This window comes from Zootoca vivipara, chromosome 7, assembly GCF_965207765.1.
Source record: "Zootoca vivipara chromosome 7, rZooViv2.hap1.1, whole genome shotgun sequence".
Taxonomy (NCBI): Eukaryota; Metazoa; Chordata; class Lepidosauria; order Squamata; family Lacertidae; genus Zootoca; species Zootoca vivipara.
Window position 1 is genome coordinate 44,590,159 of NC_142590.1, and position 22,611 is coordinate 44,612,769.

The following is a 22,611-nucleotide window of genomic DNA, read 5'->3' on the forward strand; positions in this document are numbered from 1 at the left end:
ATGAAAGTGCTGTCCCCCAGCTTACAAGGTGATAGGAATTTTCCTGCTTTTCCCATTGCTTGATGTTTGTCTTATGACTGTGTGGGTGACTCACTGGTGATTGCAGGGTGACAGAGCCAGACTGATTTTGGGTCTTCATTCTATGAGAATACATAGACCAGGGGAGAGCTGATATGGAGCACTGTCACATAAAAGCTAGACTCTATCAGATCTCTTTAGCTCTGCTTGCTTTCCCTGCATAGAGATTGTGTGATTTGTTATGTCTCAGGGTTCCAGGCATTTTGATAATGGTGGCAATGCCATATGGCATGTCGCCGTCTTCTATCCTGGCCAATCAGGGAGGCATCAGGCTGTTCCAAGGAGTAGTTATTCTGACAGTTGTTAGTAAACCTTCTTAATTGTTCCAGGCCAATGTCACTGAACTGAAATGTGGATTATTATTGTCAGATGTGAGGTTACATAGCTAGGAGCAGAATGGATTATTTCCAGAGAGGATCTCAAGCCTTGCCCATTGTTTTTAACCAGCAGAATATGCAATATTATCATGTTTACATGTGTGGTGTTTGCTAAAAGAGAGCTTCTGTCTGTTGTCTGCCTTTCAAGGGCATATGTGTATGTAGGGTCCCTATCAGCAAGGGACTGACCACCCAGGGTCATGATTGGAGGGCAGGTTTAGCCCCTAGCACAACATTATCCCAAAGGGCAGAACTTTACTTTTCTCCACGGAAGTGGATGTCAGCTATTCACTAATGAGAGAGGCACTTGGGCACCTCATTGGCGTTTGGGCTACACAAGTTCCAGCCAGTGAGAATTAAGCCTGTTCCTATTTGTATAGTTCCCTATAAGGTTCAATTTCTTGGTCACTCCTGGATGTGACAGAATGCTGGAATAGTGTTATGGAATAATGGGAAATATTGTTTGTTTTATTTATAGAGACGTGGATTGTTCTAGTAGCACGATTAATGTCTAAAGTGCTTTACATTTTTTTCACTATTTTATTTCCATTTATTGGATGCAAAACTGAAACTAATAAATGCTGACTTTTCCAAAGTGCTCAATGAATTCATGGTTGAGCAGGAATTTAAACCTGTTTGGGTCACTCAAATCCAATATTCTGTTTGCTAGAGCAGGCTGCCCGTCCTACTGAGAATTTCGTGTGTGTGGTTTTTGTTTTGTTTTGTTTTTTACATGTGACATTTGCAGAGGAGCAATATTTGCCCTTGCTTTCCATAACAGCTGGGTTTTGTTTTATTATCTAGCTAGTCAGGGCTATAGCATAGAATCCCTTAGTCTTAAACAGAACAGTTCTGCTTCAATAGTAGTAGTAGTAGTAGTAAATGTACACAGTGCACAGGTCAGAAGTGTGCAAATATACCTCTTCCTCCATGAAAAGCAGGAGATGGGGCTATAGTGGTGTCCTTAATATGCATTCAAAATACCTGTGCTTATGTCTGGAGTTTATGCTGCTATTTTACATTCCGTTCTTGTTGTCTCCACCAGGAACCAGACATCCCCTCAGAGCTCACAGGTGGCTGTCATGGCTTCTCACGAAAATACATGCACTGGGAAGAGGAACTGATCCTGGGTGGCACTGTGAAGGATTCCCAGGGCAAACTGCAGGGGTAAGTATGTGTTTGTGTGGTGTGTGCGCCTGTCAAGTTAGAGGTCTTTGGCCAGGAATAACTCAGTAGCTAAGGAATTCTTTATGCAGAGCAGATGGCTTTTCCCTGCAAGCAGGGCCAATTAAAAAGGATGGACAAAGTCATAAATGTTGTGTTTGAATGGTGGCTCCTGGGAACTGCTTGGACTCTCATTGCTACCCCTTTCACAGTTGGGGGTGGTAGTAAACTGCCTCCTGAGCCAGCTTGTAACTTGATGCCACCGAGGTTCATATTCTCGTGGGTGCATGTCCGTGACCTGACCCTAGGAGCAACTGGCTTGGGCATTCCTAAGCCATGGGATTTATGTTGATCCCTGGAGCTCTGGCTGCCATCACCCCTTGCCTCCCGAAGCCACCTCCCCCCACCCCAATTCCTTCCAGCTGCCGTGGATGCTGGAAGACACAGCACAGACACCTGCTTGCAGCAATCCGCAGCCCAGATCCTAGAAAGGGGCACATTAGGAAGTTGATTCCACACACGTCTGCACTGTGCTGGCACCTGCAGTTATCTGTTCTACAGGTTGCCATACCTTCTGTTTTGGCATGGTGGGGCACGTTCCGAATCCTGGTGGGGGCAGTGTCATAATCGGTGCCAGCTTTTAAAAACCATTGTTCTTCAGAGGGGAATTCTCGTGTCCCTGAACCCTTCCATATCTCACAAGGCAAAGAGCTGCAAAAATGGCTAAGGAACGGGCAATAGATTGGGGACAAGGGTTATTGCTGCTATACATCGCCTTGCTTTGGTTTTAAAATCCCATGCGCAAGGAGGCAGCCAGAAAATGGGAGAAAAGATCCTCACCTTTTAAAGTTGGAAGGCTTAGGTAGAAGAAAGAGATGTGCTTCTGATATTACAGAGAGGTGCATCTGCAGCCATTTCCAGCTCTTTTCATGCATTTCTAGAACACAATACACGCAAGCTTTTCTTGTTGTGTATAGATTGGGATGTATACATGGTGAACTTTCTATGCAAATCATCTGCTACAATCACAGGTCGGCTGGGAAAGCCTATTGGTTTTTCTTATGTTTTGTGTGGAACGTACTAGTCATTGACTTGTTTTCCGTGGCAGCTAATCGACATAGCATGCATACCTTTTGCATACCTTTTTGATAGGGGTAGCTAGGCACCTGTTTCAATGGAAGAAAGCCCCATAAATAGGCTTGTGAAAGAACTGTGCACTGAATGAGGGCTGACTGTGAGATAGCAGAAATCAGGCTTTTGGTTTCTGCCTTGAGCCTGGGCAGTGGGAGAGCAATGGGGTCTAAAGATTCTAGTTCCAGAGCTGAAAGGAGTCCTGCCTCCTTGACTGCGAGTAGAAGGGTTGTCTCTCATCCAGCTTCTGTTTCCTGCAGAGCCGAAGCCCTACAAAGCATGTTCCTGTTGATGAGCCCACGACAGCTCTTTGAGCACTACCGGGATGACTATGAGATACATGACATCAGCTGGAGTGAGGAGAAGGCAGCTGCTGTGCTGGAGGCCTGGCAGCGGGAGTTTGTTGAGGTGAGATGGACAGGTTGGTTGGTGTGCGTGGAAGGGAAGATGCTAGGAAGGTGACATGCAAAACTGCATGCAGGTCTGTCAGAGAGGAGCAGAATATTATGTAGGACTGCATGCAGATATGCATCTGCCAGTGTAAAAAGGTTGGGTGCCACCATGAATGCTGACGAGCTCGTAGAATGGCATGAGAAACAATTTATAGGGTGAGAGCATGGGCAGTTGTTCTTGAATTGAGTGTATGGACCCTTTACAGTTTTCTGTCTTGTTTGGTATTACTACATGACATGTATAGCAGCATATATGCTCCTTCATTCCTATGAGGCTTCATGCCTATGCGTGGCATGTAAATGGATCCTGTGGATGCATTTATGTATGTGAGAAGGATTCCAGCCACTGAGGTGACTCTTCTCCTCCCAGTATCTCATGAGTCTTGCTTCTTTGCAGTTGGCCCAGGAATCCCTCCCTGCGAATTCCTCCCAGACTATCCATGCCTTCTCCACCACCACGCTCGATGACATCATGAAATCCTTCTCAGATGTGAGCGCCATCCGTGTGGCTGGCGGGTACCTGCTGATGGTGTGTAGCAGCTTCTTCCCTCTCCTTCCCCCCTCCTATTCCTTTATCTACCATTGTGTACTAAAGCATAGCTTTTTCATCCTCGCCTTTCTTCTCATTAATTGCTGTCTCATTCTCCTCCACTTGCAGCTGGCGTATGCCTGTGTCACTATGCTGCGTTGGGACTGTTCCAAATCACAGGGTGCTGTGGGCCTGGCTGGGGTTCTTCTGGTTGCGCTTTCTGTGGCAGCAGGACTTGGACTGTGTTCTCTGCTAGGAATCTCATTCAATGCAGCCACGACCCAGGTAGGCCGCATTTTGGAGAGGTCTGCCTTCCCTAATGACCACCATTTGTTCTCCATCAAGCAGGAGAACTGTCTACCCCATCAATTTCTCAGGTTAAGCAAGGCTGAGGTTATGTTCTGCCTCTCTATCCCTGCTTGGCATTAGCAGATGCTGTGTTGTAGAGAGCACTTGACCTTCAGATGCATGGCTGTTCCTGAGGTTCCAATATGACCATTGTGCTGTCTTCAGCAATCAGCTCACTCTAGCTGCCTACATGCTGTTTCTTGTTCAGAAGTTCGAGAGGAATGTACGATACTGTATATTCCCTAGCAGTTGAGTTTTTAAAAAAGAACAACTGTCCATTTGTACCGGGGCAGGATCCTTTACACCTCAACAGACTAGGAGTATGCCACAAGGTGCCTGCAAGGCAAAGAAGGAGCCTAATAAACCAGGTGCAGGTGGCTCAAATATGTGACAGCAGAAAGCAGAAGCCCGCCAGAGTCACCAACCAACCTGACTTTGGTTAAAATGAGAATCATTTAGAGCCTGAGTATAACAGCAAAAAGAATTTGTGGTGCCTTCCAGTCACAGTTTGCCGCCTGAGACCTGTTTCTACTTTTGTGGGAGTTGAGCAAGTCCTGGATGTGTCCTCTAATTGGGATTCCTCCCATTGTGCTTTCCTCCATATCTGTATAGGTGCTGCCCTTTCTGGCACTGGGCATTGGTGTGGATGACATGTTTTTGCTGGCACATGCCTTCACAGAGACCAGCCAGCACGTCCCTGTCAAGGTAAGAAGGTTCCCTGTTTTTGTACAAGCCTTTGAGTCCCTATGCATTGCCAATGCACGCTCAACCCTAGTCCTCAACTCTATTCTCACGGTTCCTCATTTGCACCTTTTCAATGCAGGAGCGGACTGGGGAATGCCTACGCCGCAGTGGCACCAGTGTGGCACTCACTTCTGTCAATAATATGATTGCTTTCTTCATGGCTGCTCTTGTGCCCATCCCAGCACTGCGTGCCTTCTCTCTGCAGGTAAGCCCCTCTACTAGGAGCTCCTCCATGCAGGTTTGTCAGCAAACTGTGCTTATGCACATTTGCATTTTATTTGAATCTCACTGAAGGCAAGCCTTCATTTCCACCCTGGAGGTAGCTGTGCCCTCAGTCTCCATGGCCTTGGCTGGAAAGCTGGGTGATCCCTCCCCTTGAAAGATGGATGCTCCTCTTTACACAGAGGGTGACCTGGCTCAGGATCTTCAGCATGTTTAATTGTTCTCTCTCCTTCATCTCCTTGCAGGCTGCTGTCGTGGTAGTGTTCAACTTTGCCATGGTGCTTTTCATTTTTCCTGCCATCCTGAGTCTGGACCTTCACCGGCGTGAAAACAAGAGGCTCGATATTCTGTGCTGTTTCTACAGGTACTGTCTTAAGAGTATCATATTTATTTGTCCATAAATAAATATGTGTAGCTGCTGGCAGTGGAGGGACAGTTGCCTCCCCCCCCCAAAAAAGTCCCTTCTCCTTTGGGGCAGTACTGCGCTCTTCCTGGCTAGGCTGGGCTCCATTCGATCTCCCAGGAGAGGAGACGCATGCTGCAATTGGGGGCAGTGGTTTGGAAAAGTCATTAAGCCTAAGAAGAGAGGATCAAATGCAGCTGAAATGAAAACAGCAAGAGAACAAAGCCAGCTGCACAGATGGTAGTCCTCTCAACAACATTTTGAAAAACACATTTCTTTATTATGGTAAAAGTTTGCCTATATAAGAAGTCAAAATGGACATCAAACTGCACATAAAATCAGCATACTCTGAAAAGCCCTTTTATAGACAATGTGAAGGGTATCTCTATCTTCTCACCAAGAGAAGTGGAACTTTTTGTGATAGTTATATCCAGATGCTGGGTGTGAGTTAGGATGCCTGGCTGGCTAGGGGGCTATGTGTTGTCCAGCAGTTTCTCAGTGTCTTCTTCTCCCCACAGCCTCTGCTCCTCCCACGTCATCCAGATTCAGCCACAGGAATACACAGATGCAAATGACAACTCCACGGCACCTGCTTTCCCACATGGACATCCAGCACTGACCACCAGCACACGCATCACCACTACGGTTCAGGCCTTCACTCAGTGCGATCCCTCCGGGCGGCATGTGGTCACCATTTTACCACCCACTCAGCATGTCTACACCACCCCTTCCACTCTCCTGCCTGCCAACCCTTTGGGGTCGCAAGTCTTCACCCCTGCCAGCTCCACCCGTGATCTTCTGGCACAGCTGGATGAGAAGAAAAGTGCCCAGGAGTGTGTGCCGTTGCCCTTTTGTCATTGGAACCTCTCCCGCTTTGCTCATGACAAATATGCACCTATCCTGCTGCAGAGCCAGACCAAGGTAGGCAGCTGAGAATCGCTTTCTTTGTGGGTGGCATTCTGCCCTACATTGAAAGAAAGGGGGGAGTACGGCATCCTAGGCAGCAAGTCTGTGATGGCAGCACTACAGCCAATGGAGAACTAAAGCTCCCTGTTCTTCTCAGAGATGAGAGAACCAATCTGAAATGTAGTCATTGTGCATGCCATCCTATATGAGGACATGGTGTTGCTCTCCCCTATGCCCTGCCTATCAGGGGCAAAGATTGCATGTCCCTTGTAGTCATTCGAAGACAAGAGCTGTACATCTTTCCTAGTCTGTTTTTGCACATCTAGGAAGTTAGGAATGAAGGCTCTGCATCTTCTTTGGGTAATTCCAGATGAAGTGGCTATGTCAGTCACAGATAATCTAGATGGTCTAAGATATTGTGTGTGTGTTTACCTTCAGAGGGGGGGTCAGGTACAGAGTCAAAAGAACTGTGTTCTCAAGGTTAATGTATGTGTGTGTTATGTGCCCCCTTGCATGGAAAACTCCCTACCTGTCATTATTGATTCTCTTGCCTTACAAGTATGCTCCATACTCCCACAACATGGCACATTTTGATGTAAACTCCATTAGGGGCAATTCATACCCTACATGTACTGTAGGTATTAGGAAGTGGGGCTGGGTGGGTGCAGTTCCCCAGGCAGTTGTTTGCTTTTCTTGTGGGCTTCTCATAAACATCTGGCTGTCCTCTGTGTTAATAGGGAGCTGGACTAGATAGGCCTTTGGTCTAGCCCAGCACAGATTTTCTTCCATTCTCCCTATGTTTGTTAAGTTAAGTCAAGTCTCCTGACAGCAACAGAGGAAAAGTTAGCTTCTGCAGAAGAGACTGGGGCCTGAGTGCATCCATCTTCACTCTTTCCTTTCTGCATTTTCAGGGAATTGTTGTAGTCCTGTTCCTGGCACTGCTGGGCCTGAGCCTCTATGGTACAACCAAGGTGCAGGATGGACTCTACCTGACAGATATTTTACCGCGAGGCACAAAGGAGCACGCCTTCATTTCAGCTCAGTTCAAATACTTCTCCTTTTATAACATGTTTGTGGTTACAAAGGGTGGCTTTGACTACCCCAGCTCACAGGAGGCCCTCTACAGCCTGCACCAGGCCTTCAACGCCATCCAGTATGTTGTGCGTGATGAGAACCGCCAGTTGCCGAAGATGTGGCTGCACTACCTCCAGGACTGGCTGCGAGGTGAGTCAAGGACAGTTGGCCAACCCTCTCTCCTGTTCCTGCACTGCCTTTGCCCCAAGAAGTGGGGTGGGATGCCCTTCTCCAGCTCTCTGTGCAGGATGCTTTTAGCACAAACCTGCTTGAAGGCTAGAAGATGCATGGGAGTTTGGATGAGGTGTTAGAGTGGCCAGCTGCTTCCAGGGAAGGAAAGCATCAATGTCTGTTTCACAACCATGTTCAGGATAAGTGCTAGAAATTATTTTTAGCTTCCCCAGAGCCTTCTCTACAGTGCCTCCCCATCTGTGGAATGCTCTCCCCAGGGAAGTTCACCTGGCACCTTCATTATACACCTTTAGGCGCCAGGCAAAAATGTTCCTTTTTAACCAGGCATTTGGTTGATTTGATTGACATCCTTTACCCTTTAAAAATGTGTTGGGGTTATAGGGTTGTTGTTTTTATTTTGATTATGTAGTTTGTAGTTTTTATATTCTGATTTTATTCTGTGAACCACCCTGGAACCTGTGGGTATGGGGCAGTATATAAATTCTATATAAATTCAATGAATAAATATAAATGTTTGTGTACATGCTCACCTGCACAATTGTACAGGTGTCCTTCTGCCTTCTCGGATTACCAGCTCTGTTCTTGTTCCTCTAAAGTAGGGACAGAAACATGCCACAGGGGCTGAGAGATCTGAGTTAAACAGCAAAGGGGTGGAGGCCATGAAAGAATGGAAGGGATTGGCATAGCTAGTGAGAGGAGCTCTTGCTTCCGGGCCTTGGGTTCCACAGGTGGCACTCCCTTAACTGTATACCCCCTGTTCTGCAGGTCTACAGGCAGCCTTTGACCGGGACTGGGAAGCTGGGCATATCACCAAGGAGAATTATCGCAATGGATCAGAAGATGGTGCCCTGGCTTACAAGCTCCTCATCCAGACAGGCAACAAGAAAGAACCCTTAAACCTCAATCAAGTAAGTGGGGGAGCAATCTAAAAGTTGGGAGTGGGCAGGCAAAGAGAACCCAGTATGCCATGAGAATTAAGGGTGAGTCCTTGGTGTACCAGGAAGGAAAGAGGAGATAGTTCCCCACTGCAAAAGAATGGAGAGAGGAGAGGGAAAGCTTTTCCACAGGCATGGAGGAACACAGGAGATCTACATGGCTTTGGGAATGGCCAGCTGGTGCCCAAGCAGGGGCCTCAGCCCTATTTCCTGCCAAATGATAGCACCTGTCTAGTAGCACCCTGACCTCTGCTACTACTTACTATTAGTTGCTATACTTCTAAACCACCCTGCATCCCTTCCATCTGCCTACAGCTGACAACTCGCCGCCTGGTGGATGAGAATGGGATCATTCCCCCTGACATCTTCTACATCTGTTTGACAGTGTGGGTGAGCAACGACCCTCTTGGCTTTGCTGCATCTCAGGCCAACTTTTACCCACCACCCCCGGAATGGATCCATGACAAGTACGATGCCACTGGCGAGAACCTTCGAAGTGAGTTCAGGCAGCAGCCTCATTCTTCTTCCACTTTCCATCATGCATTACTGTTTCAGCTCAGTCCTATCCCCACTTCTATGGCAATTCCACAGTGTAAATCCTTATGATGTATGTTCCCCACATTTGCAAGCCGTGCCCGGCACATGGGCAATGGAAACAATTCATTTTTGGCCCTAGAGGTTGGGAGTAGGGGGCAGAAGGCCACTATATCTGATGGGCTGCCTCTCTTTCTGACAGTCCCTGCTGCACAGCCCCTGGAGTTTGCTCAGTTCCCCTTCTACCTCAATGGATTGCGGCAGACATCAGACTTTGTGGCAGCCATCGAGAGCGTGCGTGCTATCTGTGACGAGGTGGCTCAGACGCATGGTGTCCTCAGCTACCCTAGCGGCTACCCTTTCCTCTTCTGGGAGCAGTACATTGGCCTTCGTCACTGGCTTCTACAGGCCATCAGTATTGTGTTGGCCTGCACTTTTCTAGTGTGCACCCTGCTACTCCTCAATCCTTGGACCGCCAGTATCATTGTGAGTATCCTTCTTCATGAGCAACAGGGTGCCTAGCAATAAGGAAGATGTTTTAGCTACAAACGTTATATGTAGTTGCAATATGGCATTGTGCAACAAGGTACATGGTTGTCAAACACGGTCACTGTTAGTTAAATCAGTATTTTTGGCTCTCGTGTTTAGGACAGGAAACTTGGAAATGGGAGTGGGGGAGAATTTGTGTGATGCTTCCTGTAATTGCGCAGTTGCCTTTCCATCTCCCTTGCCTTACATAGTACCCTAAGAAGTTTTCCTTCAATACCAAAGATCATTTTAAACCATTCAGGTTCTGCCCAAATTCAAAATTTTGCAGCTGTGATACATAAAAAAAAAACTCACTGCAGTAGTTTGCAGAATTTATTCTGACTGCAGAAATTGAGTGTTTTGTTGCAAGTCTGGAATGTTTTCATGCCTTCTCATATTCTTTTTTTAAAAAAAAACAACAACCACAAAACTTGAACATACACATATTTTCCCATAAATGTATTAAGGTATGCACGCAACAGACATAATGTATGTATTGTACAGGTGTATGTACCAAGGAGCTGGGAATGAGCACCAATTCCCACTGTATGCAGATGCAATGGTAAACGCACATCTGCTACCAGATAGGCTGATAGAGTGTAAAGTAGAGCTTTACCTTTGCAGCAACAAGTAAATATCTCTTTCTCTCCTCAAGCTTCTCTCCACAGTGCTGAAAGGGTTAAGCTTGCACACTAACATGCAGGTGCTCTACTATATTTGCAACCTTTGCTAGGGTGTGCACAGTCCCATACCCCTACTGTTTACCATACAAAAGCGTATAATGCCACTTAAATAAAGAAAGAAATAAAGTTAACAGGGTATCAAACAGGTATGGTAGTAGTGGGTGGATCATTACTGTTAACTAATAACCTGGTATTTATGTGCCACAATGAGATGTATGCATTTTCTGAATTAATTCTGAATTCAGAAATCACATACATATGAGCATATGGATTTGTAGGTACCTATTCTTAATCTACCTGTTAACCACTACATTGGGCTTTGTTCATTGCTGTAATTGACATGTCCATAACCATAGCTTGCAGGTAAGATGCTGAGCTGTCCCTTCTCTCTGATGTAGGTATTTGTTCTAGCTATGATGACAGTCGAGCTCTTTGGGATCATGGGCCTGATGGGCATCAAGCTGAGTGCCATCCCAGTAGTCATCCTCATCGCCTCTGTGGGAATTGGTGTGGAATTCACCGTACATGTGGCTCTGGTAAGAAGCAATTGTGTGAGCACAGACCATTCTGCTACCATGTCTAGGGCATGTGGTTCAGTGAGACTTCCTCTTTTTGAAGCTCTGTGGGTCCATACTGAAAGGAATAGGGTTCCCTGAACACCCTTGCAGAGCTTTCAAGAGCGCTTTTTCACGCCAAAGAACTTGGTGTGAAGTATTACAACCATATACATTCAAATAGCTTTAGTGGCCCCCAACCAGAACATTTAGATTATTAGGTTTTTATCTGTTGTATCAAACCTGATCAGTAGTGGATTCTGTAAGGAAGAATCAATAAATTCTGGGTTCATTACCCCCTTAATATCCCTTAATATCACCCTGTTGCAGTCTGGGTAGTCAGAGCAGAATTTAATCCATAATTGTGGGTGCAGCACCCAAGGGTTGGCAGTTCTTTTAATTAGTGCTGAATATAATGATATAGCTGTGTATGGTAGGAAAAGCAGAGTCCAAGCTGTCATTTCGAGATGAGCCTGTTCCAGTTCTGGCAATACCAGCCGACTCAGTGTGCAAGAACAGATTTGGGCTTAGCTTCTTGTTCTTTCTCCCAGTCTGGTGGGCCTCCCAAGATACAGTGTGGTGATTGGCCCCTTTATGAGGGTCTGCTTGGACAAGTCCCTCTCTTTAGTCGCATTCTGACTGTTCGTCTTTTCTCAGGGCTTTCTCACGGCCATTGGCAACCGGAACCTGCGCACTGCTGTGGCCCTAGAGCACATGTTTGCCCCTGTGATGGATGGTGCTGTCTCCACGTTGCTTGGCGTTCTTATGCTAGCTGGTTCAGAGTTCGATTTCATTCTGAGGTGATTGTTATGTGTCTCTCTTCTCCCCTTGTATTCTGGTGGTGCTCTGGACCAATGTGCTGGGGGCCATTTCCAGAGGTATCAGTAAAAGGAGTGGACCAGAGAATGGGAAATTGTCTTTCTTGACATCTGTTGGGAATTTGGGTAACACCACATGGGGGCAATAGGTCTGAAGGTCTCACTGATCAAGAATGGATATAAAGGCAGAATCTAATAGGGTTCAAGGCAGCCCTGGAGGGGCACTGGTACATTCTGCCAAATTTGAAGAAATCTCCCTGTTCAAGAACACAACTTAAAATGGGTTGAGGGGAGGACATTGTACAAGAAATTTATTCCTTCTCTGGCACTTTCCCTTACAGCAGCTAAGGCTTATGAGCTCTACAAGTCTGCTGGCTCAGAGAGAGGGATGCTCTTATCTTCTATAGGGAGCAACCTTGAGTTGAGACTGAGGGATAGCACTTGTCATTGCATGGGTGTAACAGTAATGAGTGTGCAAGAGAATGTAAATGAATGTGTGCTGGTGAACTAACTCTATACTTGGCTGCCCTGATAAGAGGCTGAGATGCTTTACTGACATCTGCTGCCAACTGGGTAAATAAATAACCCTCCCTCTTCACAAAGGTCACAGAACTGTGCTGCATCTCAGCTTCTTGGGATGGGGAAGAAAAATATACAGAGCAATAACTGATTCTTATCCTAAAGTTCTATTGTATGCAGATGATTTGCACAAATGACAAATCTGACCATTACCGACCACCTTGATCTCCCCCCAAAGGTATTTCTTTGCTGTGCTCACCATCCTGACCATTCTGGGACTACTCAATGGCTTGGTGCTACTGCCTGTCCTGCTGTCTATCATTGGACCACCTGCAGAGGTAAGAAAACTTCTGTTTCTCATCAGGTTGCTCTAGTGGAGAACCATAGAGAAAAGTGGAAGGGGTCCTATATCTTACTGTCAAAAGCCACTGCCAGATTGAGGTGGAGGGAAGTACTTGAACAGTCACACAAGTTGTAATAGAACATAGGTCTTGGCTTTCACCTGCCATCAATAGATTTCAGGATTCACTACAATGAATGGAAAGCCTGTGCCTCTCAGGGATCATGTTTGACAGCACATATACCCTGTATTTGACACCCCGTTTTCTCAGTGTGCTTTCTGCTTTTTGTCATATAGGTCACACCAGCAGATAACGGTAGCCGCCTGCCGACACCATCCCCTGTCCCCCCACCCATCAGCCACCACAGCTTCTATGTACAGCGGCACGGTGGAGCCTTTGGTGACTCCTCAGACTCCGAGTACTATTCAGAGAGCACAGGAGCATCAGACACGGGTGAAGATGACCGCAGCACCTACATCATCCCCCCAGCGCAATCACACATCTTGGTCAAGGCCAGCAAAAGCCCCAGCTTCCCCAAAATCACTGTAAGTGCCCATCAAGAGCCGGGGAAGCCAGAACTCTGCTTTCTCTGGATGGAGAGAGTGATCTCAGCGTTCAAAGGCAGCTGGATTCTAGTTTGAGTGTAAAGATAGTGTCCCCAAATGAGTTGGGAGGCAAGGCAAGAAGAGAACCAGGAATGTTTGTTTCTGTTCTTATGCTAGTATGTCAAAAGGCATTAGACTGGGGTGGGCAGGTCTCTGTGAGACAAAATTCCTAGGATCTCTGGGAAAAACAGGCCATAGCACCTTGGAGCATATCTTTGGTGCAATGTGGCTATAGTAATGTATAATGGGGTAATAGGAGGCTAGCTTCTATTCCCAGGTCCCAGGAGTTAAAACATATGGGACTAAGAGAGCTCATAGAATCATTATTAGTTGGAAGGGACAGAAGGGTCATCTAGTCAGTGCAACCCCCTGCAATGCAGGAATCTCAGCTAAAGCATCTGTGACAGATGGACAGTGGTTGAAGTCTCCTCTTTAGTACCTTAAGGCAACATAATTCACTCTCTTTGTGCTTCAGATTCTTCTTATTTAATTCACTGCTTTATGGTTTGAAAGTTCTTGGAGTTGCTCCGTCACAAGGACTCCATGCCAATTGCACTTGTGTTGTTGCCTCCTTCATTTCCATATCCAATACACTAACATCAGCCTTTCCTTTCCTGGACAGGTGGTGAAAAGCTACAAGACCAGCCTAGAATCGCCTCTGTCGTTGTGCAGCCCAGACTGGACCCAAACTGTGACCCCTGGAGGACATTTGCCATCCACTGTCACAGAAGTCAAAGACGCTTCACAGCAGCCAGAGCAGCCAAACCACAAACAAAGGCCTCGGCTGGCACAGACTGCCCCCAATCCCCCTCGGACCGACCCTACTGCCCACAGCACCAAAGTGCCGCCTCCTGCATCTGGTGGCACCTTCACCACAGTTACAGCCACTGCCTCAGTGATGCTGGCCTTGCACCCACCCCTGCCTGGCTCATGCCGGGGCTACACACACGAGGGCTTTGAATCTGATGGACCTGAGGAGCCTCGTAAAGACGCACCCAACAGCTTGGAACTGCGGAACCTAGAGCAGAGGCACTAGCATTTCACTTTTGCCAGGCCCAAGACGTTGGGTCTAGAACTCCTGCCTCAGGGATGGGATGTGCACAGTATCCCTGGTGGGGTCAGGGGCTCAGATTGTTCACACGTATACATACCACAGACTGTGAAGCAGGATGGCTACCTGGAAGCTCTTGCACTGTGTTTCAACAACTGTAGACATAGACGGTGCCTTTGAGAACTGGAGCAAGAAGGCCAGATGAGCTACTGCCGTGAAAAGGTTGATGGGAGAATCTCTCAGCACCTGGTACTCCAGTCTCCCATGCCTTGTTTCTCTAGGTGTTATCTGCCACCAAAAACATGCTGGGTTTCTTGGTTACCAGGACTTCTGGCTTCAAAACATCCCTAGTTTGCATCCTTATGTTGGACTGTGATAGCCCAGATAACATTGCGCCCACTCACCTGCAGACAGGCAAAGTTCCAATCCCATCGAACCTGGAAAATGAAAGTGACAATTCCCCATATGCTGTGTGAACTATCTCATGGCTGTCATCGGGGCAGGGCAACAGAATTGCCCGAACACTGACCCTCCCATGGAGAGAACAGGACTCAACTTATGCGTGGGGAACTCCTCCCGCATTGTGCTGCTATTCTTTTATTTTTATTAATATTAATATTATTATTTTAAGCTGTATAAAAGAGTCACGAACCCTCCCCCTTATAATTATAATAATTATTTTTTATTATTTTCACAGCTCCCTCATTAAAAAAAAAAGTGGAATATCCCTTTAAGGGGAAACACCAGGGTGAGGTTGTAATGGAGAGAGGACCCCCTGGGCGTGTGGAGTGGAGGGAGCATGCAATGGAGGGGCACAATGTGTCTTCGTGCCTTCTATGCAAGCTGTGTGGGATGGGCTGCACTCTGCTCCTGCTTCCACCGGCATGTCTGCCTATGCCAGCATTCGCCATCTGGCTGTTCCAAATCCTGTTAAATTCCTCCCTGTCCTATCCTACACTACAAAAACCTTCCTTTCTGCCCTATTCTTTTTGCTTGCATGCGTCTTTATCAGTCCAAGGTAGCCCATAACACAAGTGTCCCATAAGTACTTCCTTTTAGAATTTACATTTTAAGCTTAATCATTTCCCAAGAATATGAATGAGGAATAATTTGTGACTAACAGAAGATGAGAATCATTCAGGGCAGGTTTTTGGGCCCTGCAGGACATTTACCCCACACAGTTGGAGATCAGAGCAGGGCTTTCTGGAAGAGCAGTTTATATGGGTTTATGTTTTTTCTGCTTCCATGTTTTAAGAGGTACTTCTCACAAGTGAGTTTGTAGTCTGAGACTGCTGCCTGAGTACAAAAATGTATGTGTACTGTGTTGGTTTACGAAGGAAGTGTTTCAAATGGAAATTTAAGCTTACTTTAATAAGAAAGCTGGGCGAACTTGTGGTAAATTCAGCCATTCATTGCCCTTGTTAAGGACAATGCACCATTTTGAGTTTTTCAACACATGTTTTTCCTATACTGAGATTATTAGCTTCCTGACCTGCATAGTTTCAGCATAAACATTCGTGCTGCACCTTCACAACTGGTGGTGTACAGATTCACAAATATTTCTGTGTAGGAAAAAAAATCATGCGCAAAATTATCCTTTGATTCTCTCCCACCTAAGAACATCCCTATGTAGTAATCAGAGCAGAAAATGTTCAACGGGAGAGACGAGTTGGGCAAAACATTCCATTTCCTGCCCAAAAGTATGAGTGCTGCGGTTGCTTTTTCTGTTTCTGAATGATCTATTTCCGGTTCAGCTTCTTTGGCTGAAAAACAAGAAATGAACTGTCACTTGGCAGCAGGATTGGTTCTCAAGGACCAGTTCCATTTCCATCTGACATGATTGGTTTCCACATAGCTAAGTCAAAATTGCTTTATGAAATGTTTCAGTTTTTCCATTCTGGTTCAGGACACAAATCAGAAATTTGCACAAAATTCAAAGTGCAATTTTCTGGCCAGCTCTGCCCTGTACATCAATCACAAAAGAACAGCTCACAGCCTAAATCCTGAGAAACAATGCTTTTTAAAAAAGTTATTTTATTTTCTTTCTTACTGACCTACTCTAAAGGAAAAAGATGGCAGCTGGAAAAAATATTCTGTGTTTGTTAGGATTCTTGATTAATTTTGGAATCTGATGGATTTGCCACAGTTTTCAGCCCCCCCCCTTCTTTCAACAAGATGCAAGGTTTGGGACCCAAAGTATTTTTCACCTAAGACAGTGAAATAACTTTAGGTACTCCTGATTGCAGGTTTGGAGATTTTGGGCGTCAGGAAGGGACCCCTTCAACTGCAGAAGTTGCTCAACATCTTTCTGCACTGCAATTATATACCCAAGTAGATTGCCAGTTTCTCAGTGGCACTGACATTTGTAGTGGAATAACACTTTACAACTTTGTCTTTAGAATGAGATAAATTAAGAAGTGTGGATGTCTTCTAGCTGTTCTTTGCCAACATGGAGTTGTCCCTTGTGAAATTCTGACCCACTTGGGCATAAAATTGTGTGTAGTTTTTGGGCACAGAGACTGACGCACCATAGCTTAGTTTTGTGAGAGAGCAGGGCTGATTCACCTTTAAATCCACTTCCTCAGTGACATTCTTCCTTCTTGACCGCAGGCACTTTATATTCCCCCTCCCTTTCACCCATTAACTGCTGTAATTATATTCCCCAAAGTATGCCAGATTGCCTTATTCACTTCTTGCTGCTAAGGGAGTTTCTGCTGATATTTTCACATTTTGGTTGTGTGAACCCCCTTGGCAGCTTCAATAGGATTGGGTCTTCTATTAAAATGGATTAATTCAGTTGATTTAAAACTAAGAACTGCTTCTAGGATCTGGAGAGAATTCCCTGCCCAAAGAAACTTTCCATGTGGCAGAGATTCCTCTGACCATTTAGATTTGTCCTGTTTTCTCACCACAAAACTATTTAGACCAGAAACCTCTGTCAAAGGTAGAACCTAGCAACATTTGACATGTTTGCCCCACTTCTTACGCTCTCCTTTCCACCCACCCACTGCTTTAAAAACTGCTAAATGCTTCTAGCTAACTCACAATAGAAATTGTGTTTCTCCTCCCTCCCCCGCCCGCCCCCCCCCCCCACCAACAAGTCTGTGACCAGCAAAGCATGGGAAATGGTGGAAAGGGGGACACATTGTGTGTGCATGTGTGTATCTGTGTGCGCGTGTGCATGTGAGTATGTAGCAAGTGTGCTGGAGACCTTTTAACCTGAAATGTTGTCATGCCATATAAATTATTTATATGAAAAGAAAAAAGATTTATTTTTGTAGTTTGTACAGACCTCTAGCCTTGCAATGGAAGTTTTTATTTTTAAAAGTAAATATATATTATATATAAACCTATCTTCTGATGGTGCCTGTGTGCAGTTCTTTGGTCCCCGCTTTGGAGTCTCTGTGTTTGTGGTCAAGAGTGTAGATTGATGCAGGCTGTACGCATAGGTTTCTCTTAACAGGACAAATAACAGCTGGGGGAGGAAGCTTTAAGCTGGGAGGTGGTGCTGGGGGGGAGGGGTTAACCGCCTTTCTCCTCAGCACCACTGTCCTAGTCTGAATCTCCCTTTTGGCTATTATTTGGTAAAACTTAATAAGGATGCAATCCCATCACAGATTTCTGACATTGTGCCTTGTTTTGCTCTAGAGAAGGGTGTGTTGATGAGCAACAGGAGTTTGTGTATGTATGAATAAGGATGCACATTGTATATAATTAATATATATGATGATGCATGCATAGCTGGACATTCTTCTGCTCCCAGAAAGATCAAATCCTGCCCCCAAGAAAGTGCAAGCTTTGGCTTAATTAGTTAAAGGAAACATTTTAATATAATTTGCATATTTTATTCTGACTGACCTGTTCACACAATTTAGAATGTATTTTCAAGGCCTGATAGGGCACGGAAAGTGCTGGTGCAGGAGGTAGAGGGAACCATCCAAAGTTTACTTTTTTCAGTCTTCAGCAAATACTGTGCTTCATTTTTTTAAAAGGAAGAAAATATCTGTGTGACTTGACTTGAGTGTTGTCTCTGGGCATTTTCACAGGGGGGACTAAATTACTTTCGATCTGAATTTATGATGCGGGAATATTACTGAGGAGACATAATAAAGCTAAAGAGAGATCACTTAAAAGCAAATGTACATTTCTACTTACGGTAGTGTAATTTTTTGTGCAATTTACAGATGCAGAAAATGTAGTCAAGTACAATTTGTGAAAATCAGCTTCTGCAACCAGCCTGCCAAAGGCAGCAGGAGACCCCAACAGATGATGTTGACATGGCCAAAGATAGTGTGTAACAACCTGTAAAAGCATGAAATCTCTGCAGAAGAGGGAGACCATTCTGATGTAAGATCTTGAACTTGGTTGGGGGTGACAACTTAGTCTCAATTCTTTATAAACTTTAATTTATGTTATAAATATGCACAGGTCTCCACAAACCTGCAGAAAACAGGTGTATGAAGTGGGAAGCAATTGTCCAGTGGGATAAACATTATCTTTGCTTCTCTGGAAAGTGCAGAGAGGGAGTATGCAATTAGATCAACTTGTGGAAGAGGGCCTGTGTCTGCTTTCAACTCTTATTATGCTGGAAGTAAGACACTGTAAGTTCAGAAGTATGGAAAGGAGTCTGGCCCAGGCACAACACCCACCAGTCCTGTATTGCCCTCCCTGGCACGATCAATTTCTTGAGCCTCCAACCCCGTCTCAGCAATGGCTGTACTGCAGCTGCCTGGCAGTGTTTATTTTTCCATAGTGTGTTCAGGAAGCCGGCATTGTGCAGCCCAGTCGAAGGGGGGGGGGCTAGGAGGTTGTCTTGTCAGCAGCCACAGGAACCACAGCTGATCAGATTCCGCAAGCAGAGCAACAAGCAGAATAAAGAAAAACAAACCAAGACCAGAGCTTGCACACACACAGGCAGCATTATAGACTCAGTAAAGGGCACCCTCTTCACCAAAGTCCATCAGACTTGATGGCCCTATTAGGAGCCCCCAAAGTTGCTTTGTATCTTGCCGTTTTTTTGCAGAGAGAAGTTGTCTATGGGAGCAACCAAAGCACTGGGGGGAAGGCAAATGCTTGAATATACCAATGTGCAACTTCTGTTCAAAATTCAGTGGTTACTCCCTGGGGAAAGAATGCTGAACTGGAATAATGGAGAGCAATGGAAGAGCACTCTTAATCTTGCTAGTTCCAACCCTTCCTTCTCAACAGGTGTAGATTTCTACTACCGGTAGCCCATTAAAAACAACTGTGGTCTGGGCATTAAAAATATGGTTCACTCAGCAGCTTGTATGGATCCAGACTTTGTGTCTGAGCGTTAAACGCCCTGTTCCCACTACCTGCCTCTTCCTTCCCCCTGCAAGATGCTTCTCAGCATGATGTCACCACATTTCCCACGGAGGAGAAGCTTCCTGTTCAAGTCTATTGCACTTCTACTTTCGCTTATGGAACTCTTCTATGAGATACAGTACTGCCACAAGATTTTTCTTTTTCTTCTTGTTCAAACACTTCTTGACATAGCAGCTGCTCCTTGTCATGTTCTCCCCCTATGTTGTAGCCATTAATTCTGCATGATGCAAGAACCTGATAGAATTTACAAGTAGCAGCCTATGGCTTAGTCTTGAGCTCCTCATTAAGTGACTCGTAATTACCACCATCTGCAGTCTTCTTGAACTTCTTCCCTCATCACTTTTCGAGTTTATCTTATCTCTTCTTTGGCACCATCTCTCTCTAGGTTAATTTTCTGTTTAACGTCTCATTTTTGGCTATGCATTCCTGAGTACAAATACCCAGGCAGTGCATTAGTTATCAATAGTGTACAGCCTATTCCTTTCCTGACAGACACTTCCATGCATATTTCAGGGGGCAGGGGAAAAAAGCCATTTAAGGACAAATAATATGCGCCCCATTGGCACATTTACAAACAGGACAACCTCTCATAGGCAGCATGCACATGCCACAACCAAACACACACTGTGGCCTATTCTATTGGCTACAATTCTTCAAGCATCACAGTGGGAGGAGGAAGCAAAGGAAGGGTGCCAAGGAAGGCCTTTGTGGGTGGTGCATGTGTTCCTGTGGCATGCAGCATGTTGATGAACTCTACAGCAACACATTTAACAAAACCCCAATAGACCCTTTTCTGTTAACAAAGATGGCTTTAGAAAGCTCAATTTTCAGTGGAGAAATAGTGGGGCAAGGAATGAGTGCTTTACCCTTTTCTCACCTGCTGTTTTCTCATGATAAAAATCAGGGCCAGCTCTAGGTAAGGTCCCGGTGACGTAGCGCGCCAGGGCGCCGGGAGGCGGGGTGCGGAAGCCGGGTGGGACACTGCGAGGGCGGGGGCGCCGGAGCGATCTCCGCGCCTCAGCGCCAGGGCACCCTACCTGCTCCAGACTGCCCTGATAAACATCACTCCTCCACTGCCTTTTCTCATTTTTATTACAAGGGCACGTTTATAAAGCTCGGGGTAAATTTAGAATAGGACAGCAAGCAAGAAATGTACAAAGCATCCTTTGCCTTCAGCTCCCTCATGCAAAACAGCAACCTCTCAAAGTTGCTTTTCTTAATAAAAATATATACAGAGGCAACGTTACATATTTTTTCCACTTGCCCTTTATATATAGGTGCATCACTCACTAATGCTGCACTATGTATTTTGTACTCCATGTTCAGTGGCTAAAATGTGAATTGGGCTTCTGTTACTCTTAGATAGACAGACTTCAGGAGTTCCGTTTCTGCTTCTTTTCTTTTCCTTTATCCAAGAAGCCAGAATAGTGCACTTGATAGTACATATTAGAGGTCTAATCATAGCTGCCAAGTTATCCCTTTTTTAAAGGGATTTTCCCTTATGCTGAATAGGCTTCCTCGCGAGAAAAGGGAAAACTTGGCAGCTATGGGTCCAATCCATGCCCGTAAAGCTGATTAGTTGAGATATCACATTGGCCCTGAACAGGTTAGGAGTTGTGCCGTTCAAAGTTTAGAGTACAGACTCTAGTGTGTAGGCACTTGGCCCTCTTGCAAGCACATTTAACCCAAAAACAACAGAGAAGGCCTGGAAGGAGCAAGCTACGCTAGTCAGGAAACAATAGCTATTAGTGATGGTCTACTTCCAGTTTGTCTAGGCCTGAGTTTAAATGCACTGGCTCATTCCTGCCTAGCTGCCCTACTAAATCAGTGCCAGTGGTTAGAGCTGGTAATTAATGTGTTTATTAAATTTCCATATTGCCCTTCATTTGACAATCACAGGTGGCTTACAATATAAAAGCACAAAAACGCCTAACAGAGGGACAAACAAACAAAAACAATAGCCCCCCCCATTTAAAAAGCCAGAGATTGTTTAATTAGCTCATGAGAAGAGGAATGTTTTAGCCTAGCACCTAAAGATATGTAACAAAGGCACCAGGTGAGCCTCCTTGGGAAGAGCATTCCACAAACAGGGAGCCACCACAGAAAACACCCATTCTCATGTTGCCACCCTCTATCATGCAGGAAGCACATGAAAAAGGGCCTCAGATGATGACTGCAGGGTCTGGGTCAGTTCATAGGAGAAGAAAAACCCTACAGCACTCTTAGGCTGCAAAGCAAAAATACAGCCCTGAAGAAAGCTGAATCTACACAGAATGAAAACACACAGGACCTGTGGGGCAAATGAAAGAAACGTCTTTCAACTGTCTCACAGGCCAAGTCTTGTGGTGCTTCAGTACAACAAATTTATGTCACTATCAGGTTGTTCAGATCTATTTTTTTCTGAATGTGCAATTGGCACTCAGTTTTTTCAGTCTTTTTTTTTTCAGTCTTAGGGACCCAGGTGGCGCTGTGGTTAAACCACTGAGCCTAGGGCTTGCTGATCATAAGGTCGGCGGTTTGAATCCCTGCAATGGGGTGAGCTCCCGTTGCTTGGTCCCAGCTCCTGCCAACCTAGCAGTTCGAAAGCACGTCAAAATGCAAGTAGATAAATAGGAACCGCTACAGCGGGAAGGTAAACGGCGTTTCCATGTGCTGCTCTGGTTTGCCAGAAGCGGCTTTGTCATGCTGGCCACATGACCTGGAAGCTGTACGCTGGCTCCCTCGGCCAATAATGCGAGATGAGCGCGCAACCCCAGAGTCGGTCACGACTGGACCTAATGGTCAGGGGTCCCTTTACCTTTACCCTTTACCTTTTTCAGTCTTACGTTTTTCATATCGTTGGTTTCATAGCAGTCATTGGTTTCATAGCAGTGGTCATTGATGGAAAGCTTCCATGCTAAGTTTCTGGGCCCTCTCCTCAGTTACTACATTCACCCTCCACTACTGTTCTCCATTTTGGGTTCACACACAAGTATTTCTGTACCTAGGTGCATGAACCTTTTTCAAAAGAAATCACTGGAAATTTTAGAGTAAAAGAGCAAATGTTACTAGCCCTTGGCTATCATGCTTCTAAACTG

At 45.6% G+C, this 22,611-nt stretch overlaps 1 protein-coding gene across 2 annotated transcripts in view; it reads left to right on the plus strand.

Moving 5' to 3' along the window:
* Positions 1–17,541, plus strand: part of PTCH2 (patched 2) — a 55,400-nt gene extending 37,859 nt beyond the window's left edge. Inside the window, exons 7-23 of one of the 2 annotated variants that reach the window (XM_060276946.2) lie at positions 1,501–1,622; positions 3,011–3,158; positions 3,600–3,731; positions 3,861–4,016; positions 4,692–4,784; positions 4,903–5,028; positions 5,291–5,409; positions 5,967–6,369; positions 7,266–7,578; positions 8,386–8,528; positions 8,871–9,051; positions 9,292–9,575; positions 10,699–10,836; positions 11,512–11,654; positions 12,430–12,529; positions 12,829–13,077; positions 13,760–17,541. In XM_060276946.2, the coding sequence (XP_060132929.2) occupies positions 1,501–1,622; positions 3,011–3,158; positions 3,600–3,731; positions 3,861–4,016; positions 4,692–4,784; positions 4,903–5,028; positions 5,291–5,409; positions 5,967–6,369; positions 7,266–7,578; positions 8,386–8,528; positions 8,871–9,051; positions 9,292–9,575; positions 10,699–10,836; positions 11,512–11,654; positions 12,430–12,529; positions 12,829–13,077; positions 13,760–14,173 (3,264 nt within the window). In that variant the 3' untranslated portion in view covers positions 14,174–17,541. Of the gene's footprint in view, positions 1–1,500; positions 1,623–3,010; positions 3,159–3,599; positions 4,017–4,691; positions 4,785–4,902; positions 5,029–5,290; positions 5,410–5,966; positions 6,370–7,265; positions 7,579–8,385; positions 8,529–8,870; positions 9,052–9,291; positions 9,576–10,698; positions 10,837–11,511; positions 11,655–12,429; positions 12,530–12,828; positions 13,078–13,759 lie in introns of both variants that reach the window. The other variant, XM_088673251.1, reaches the window with a different exon arrangement.
* Positions 17,542–22,611: the final 5,070 nt, after the last annotated feature.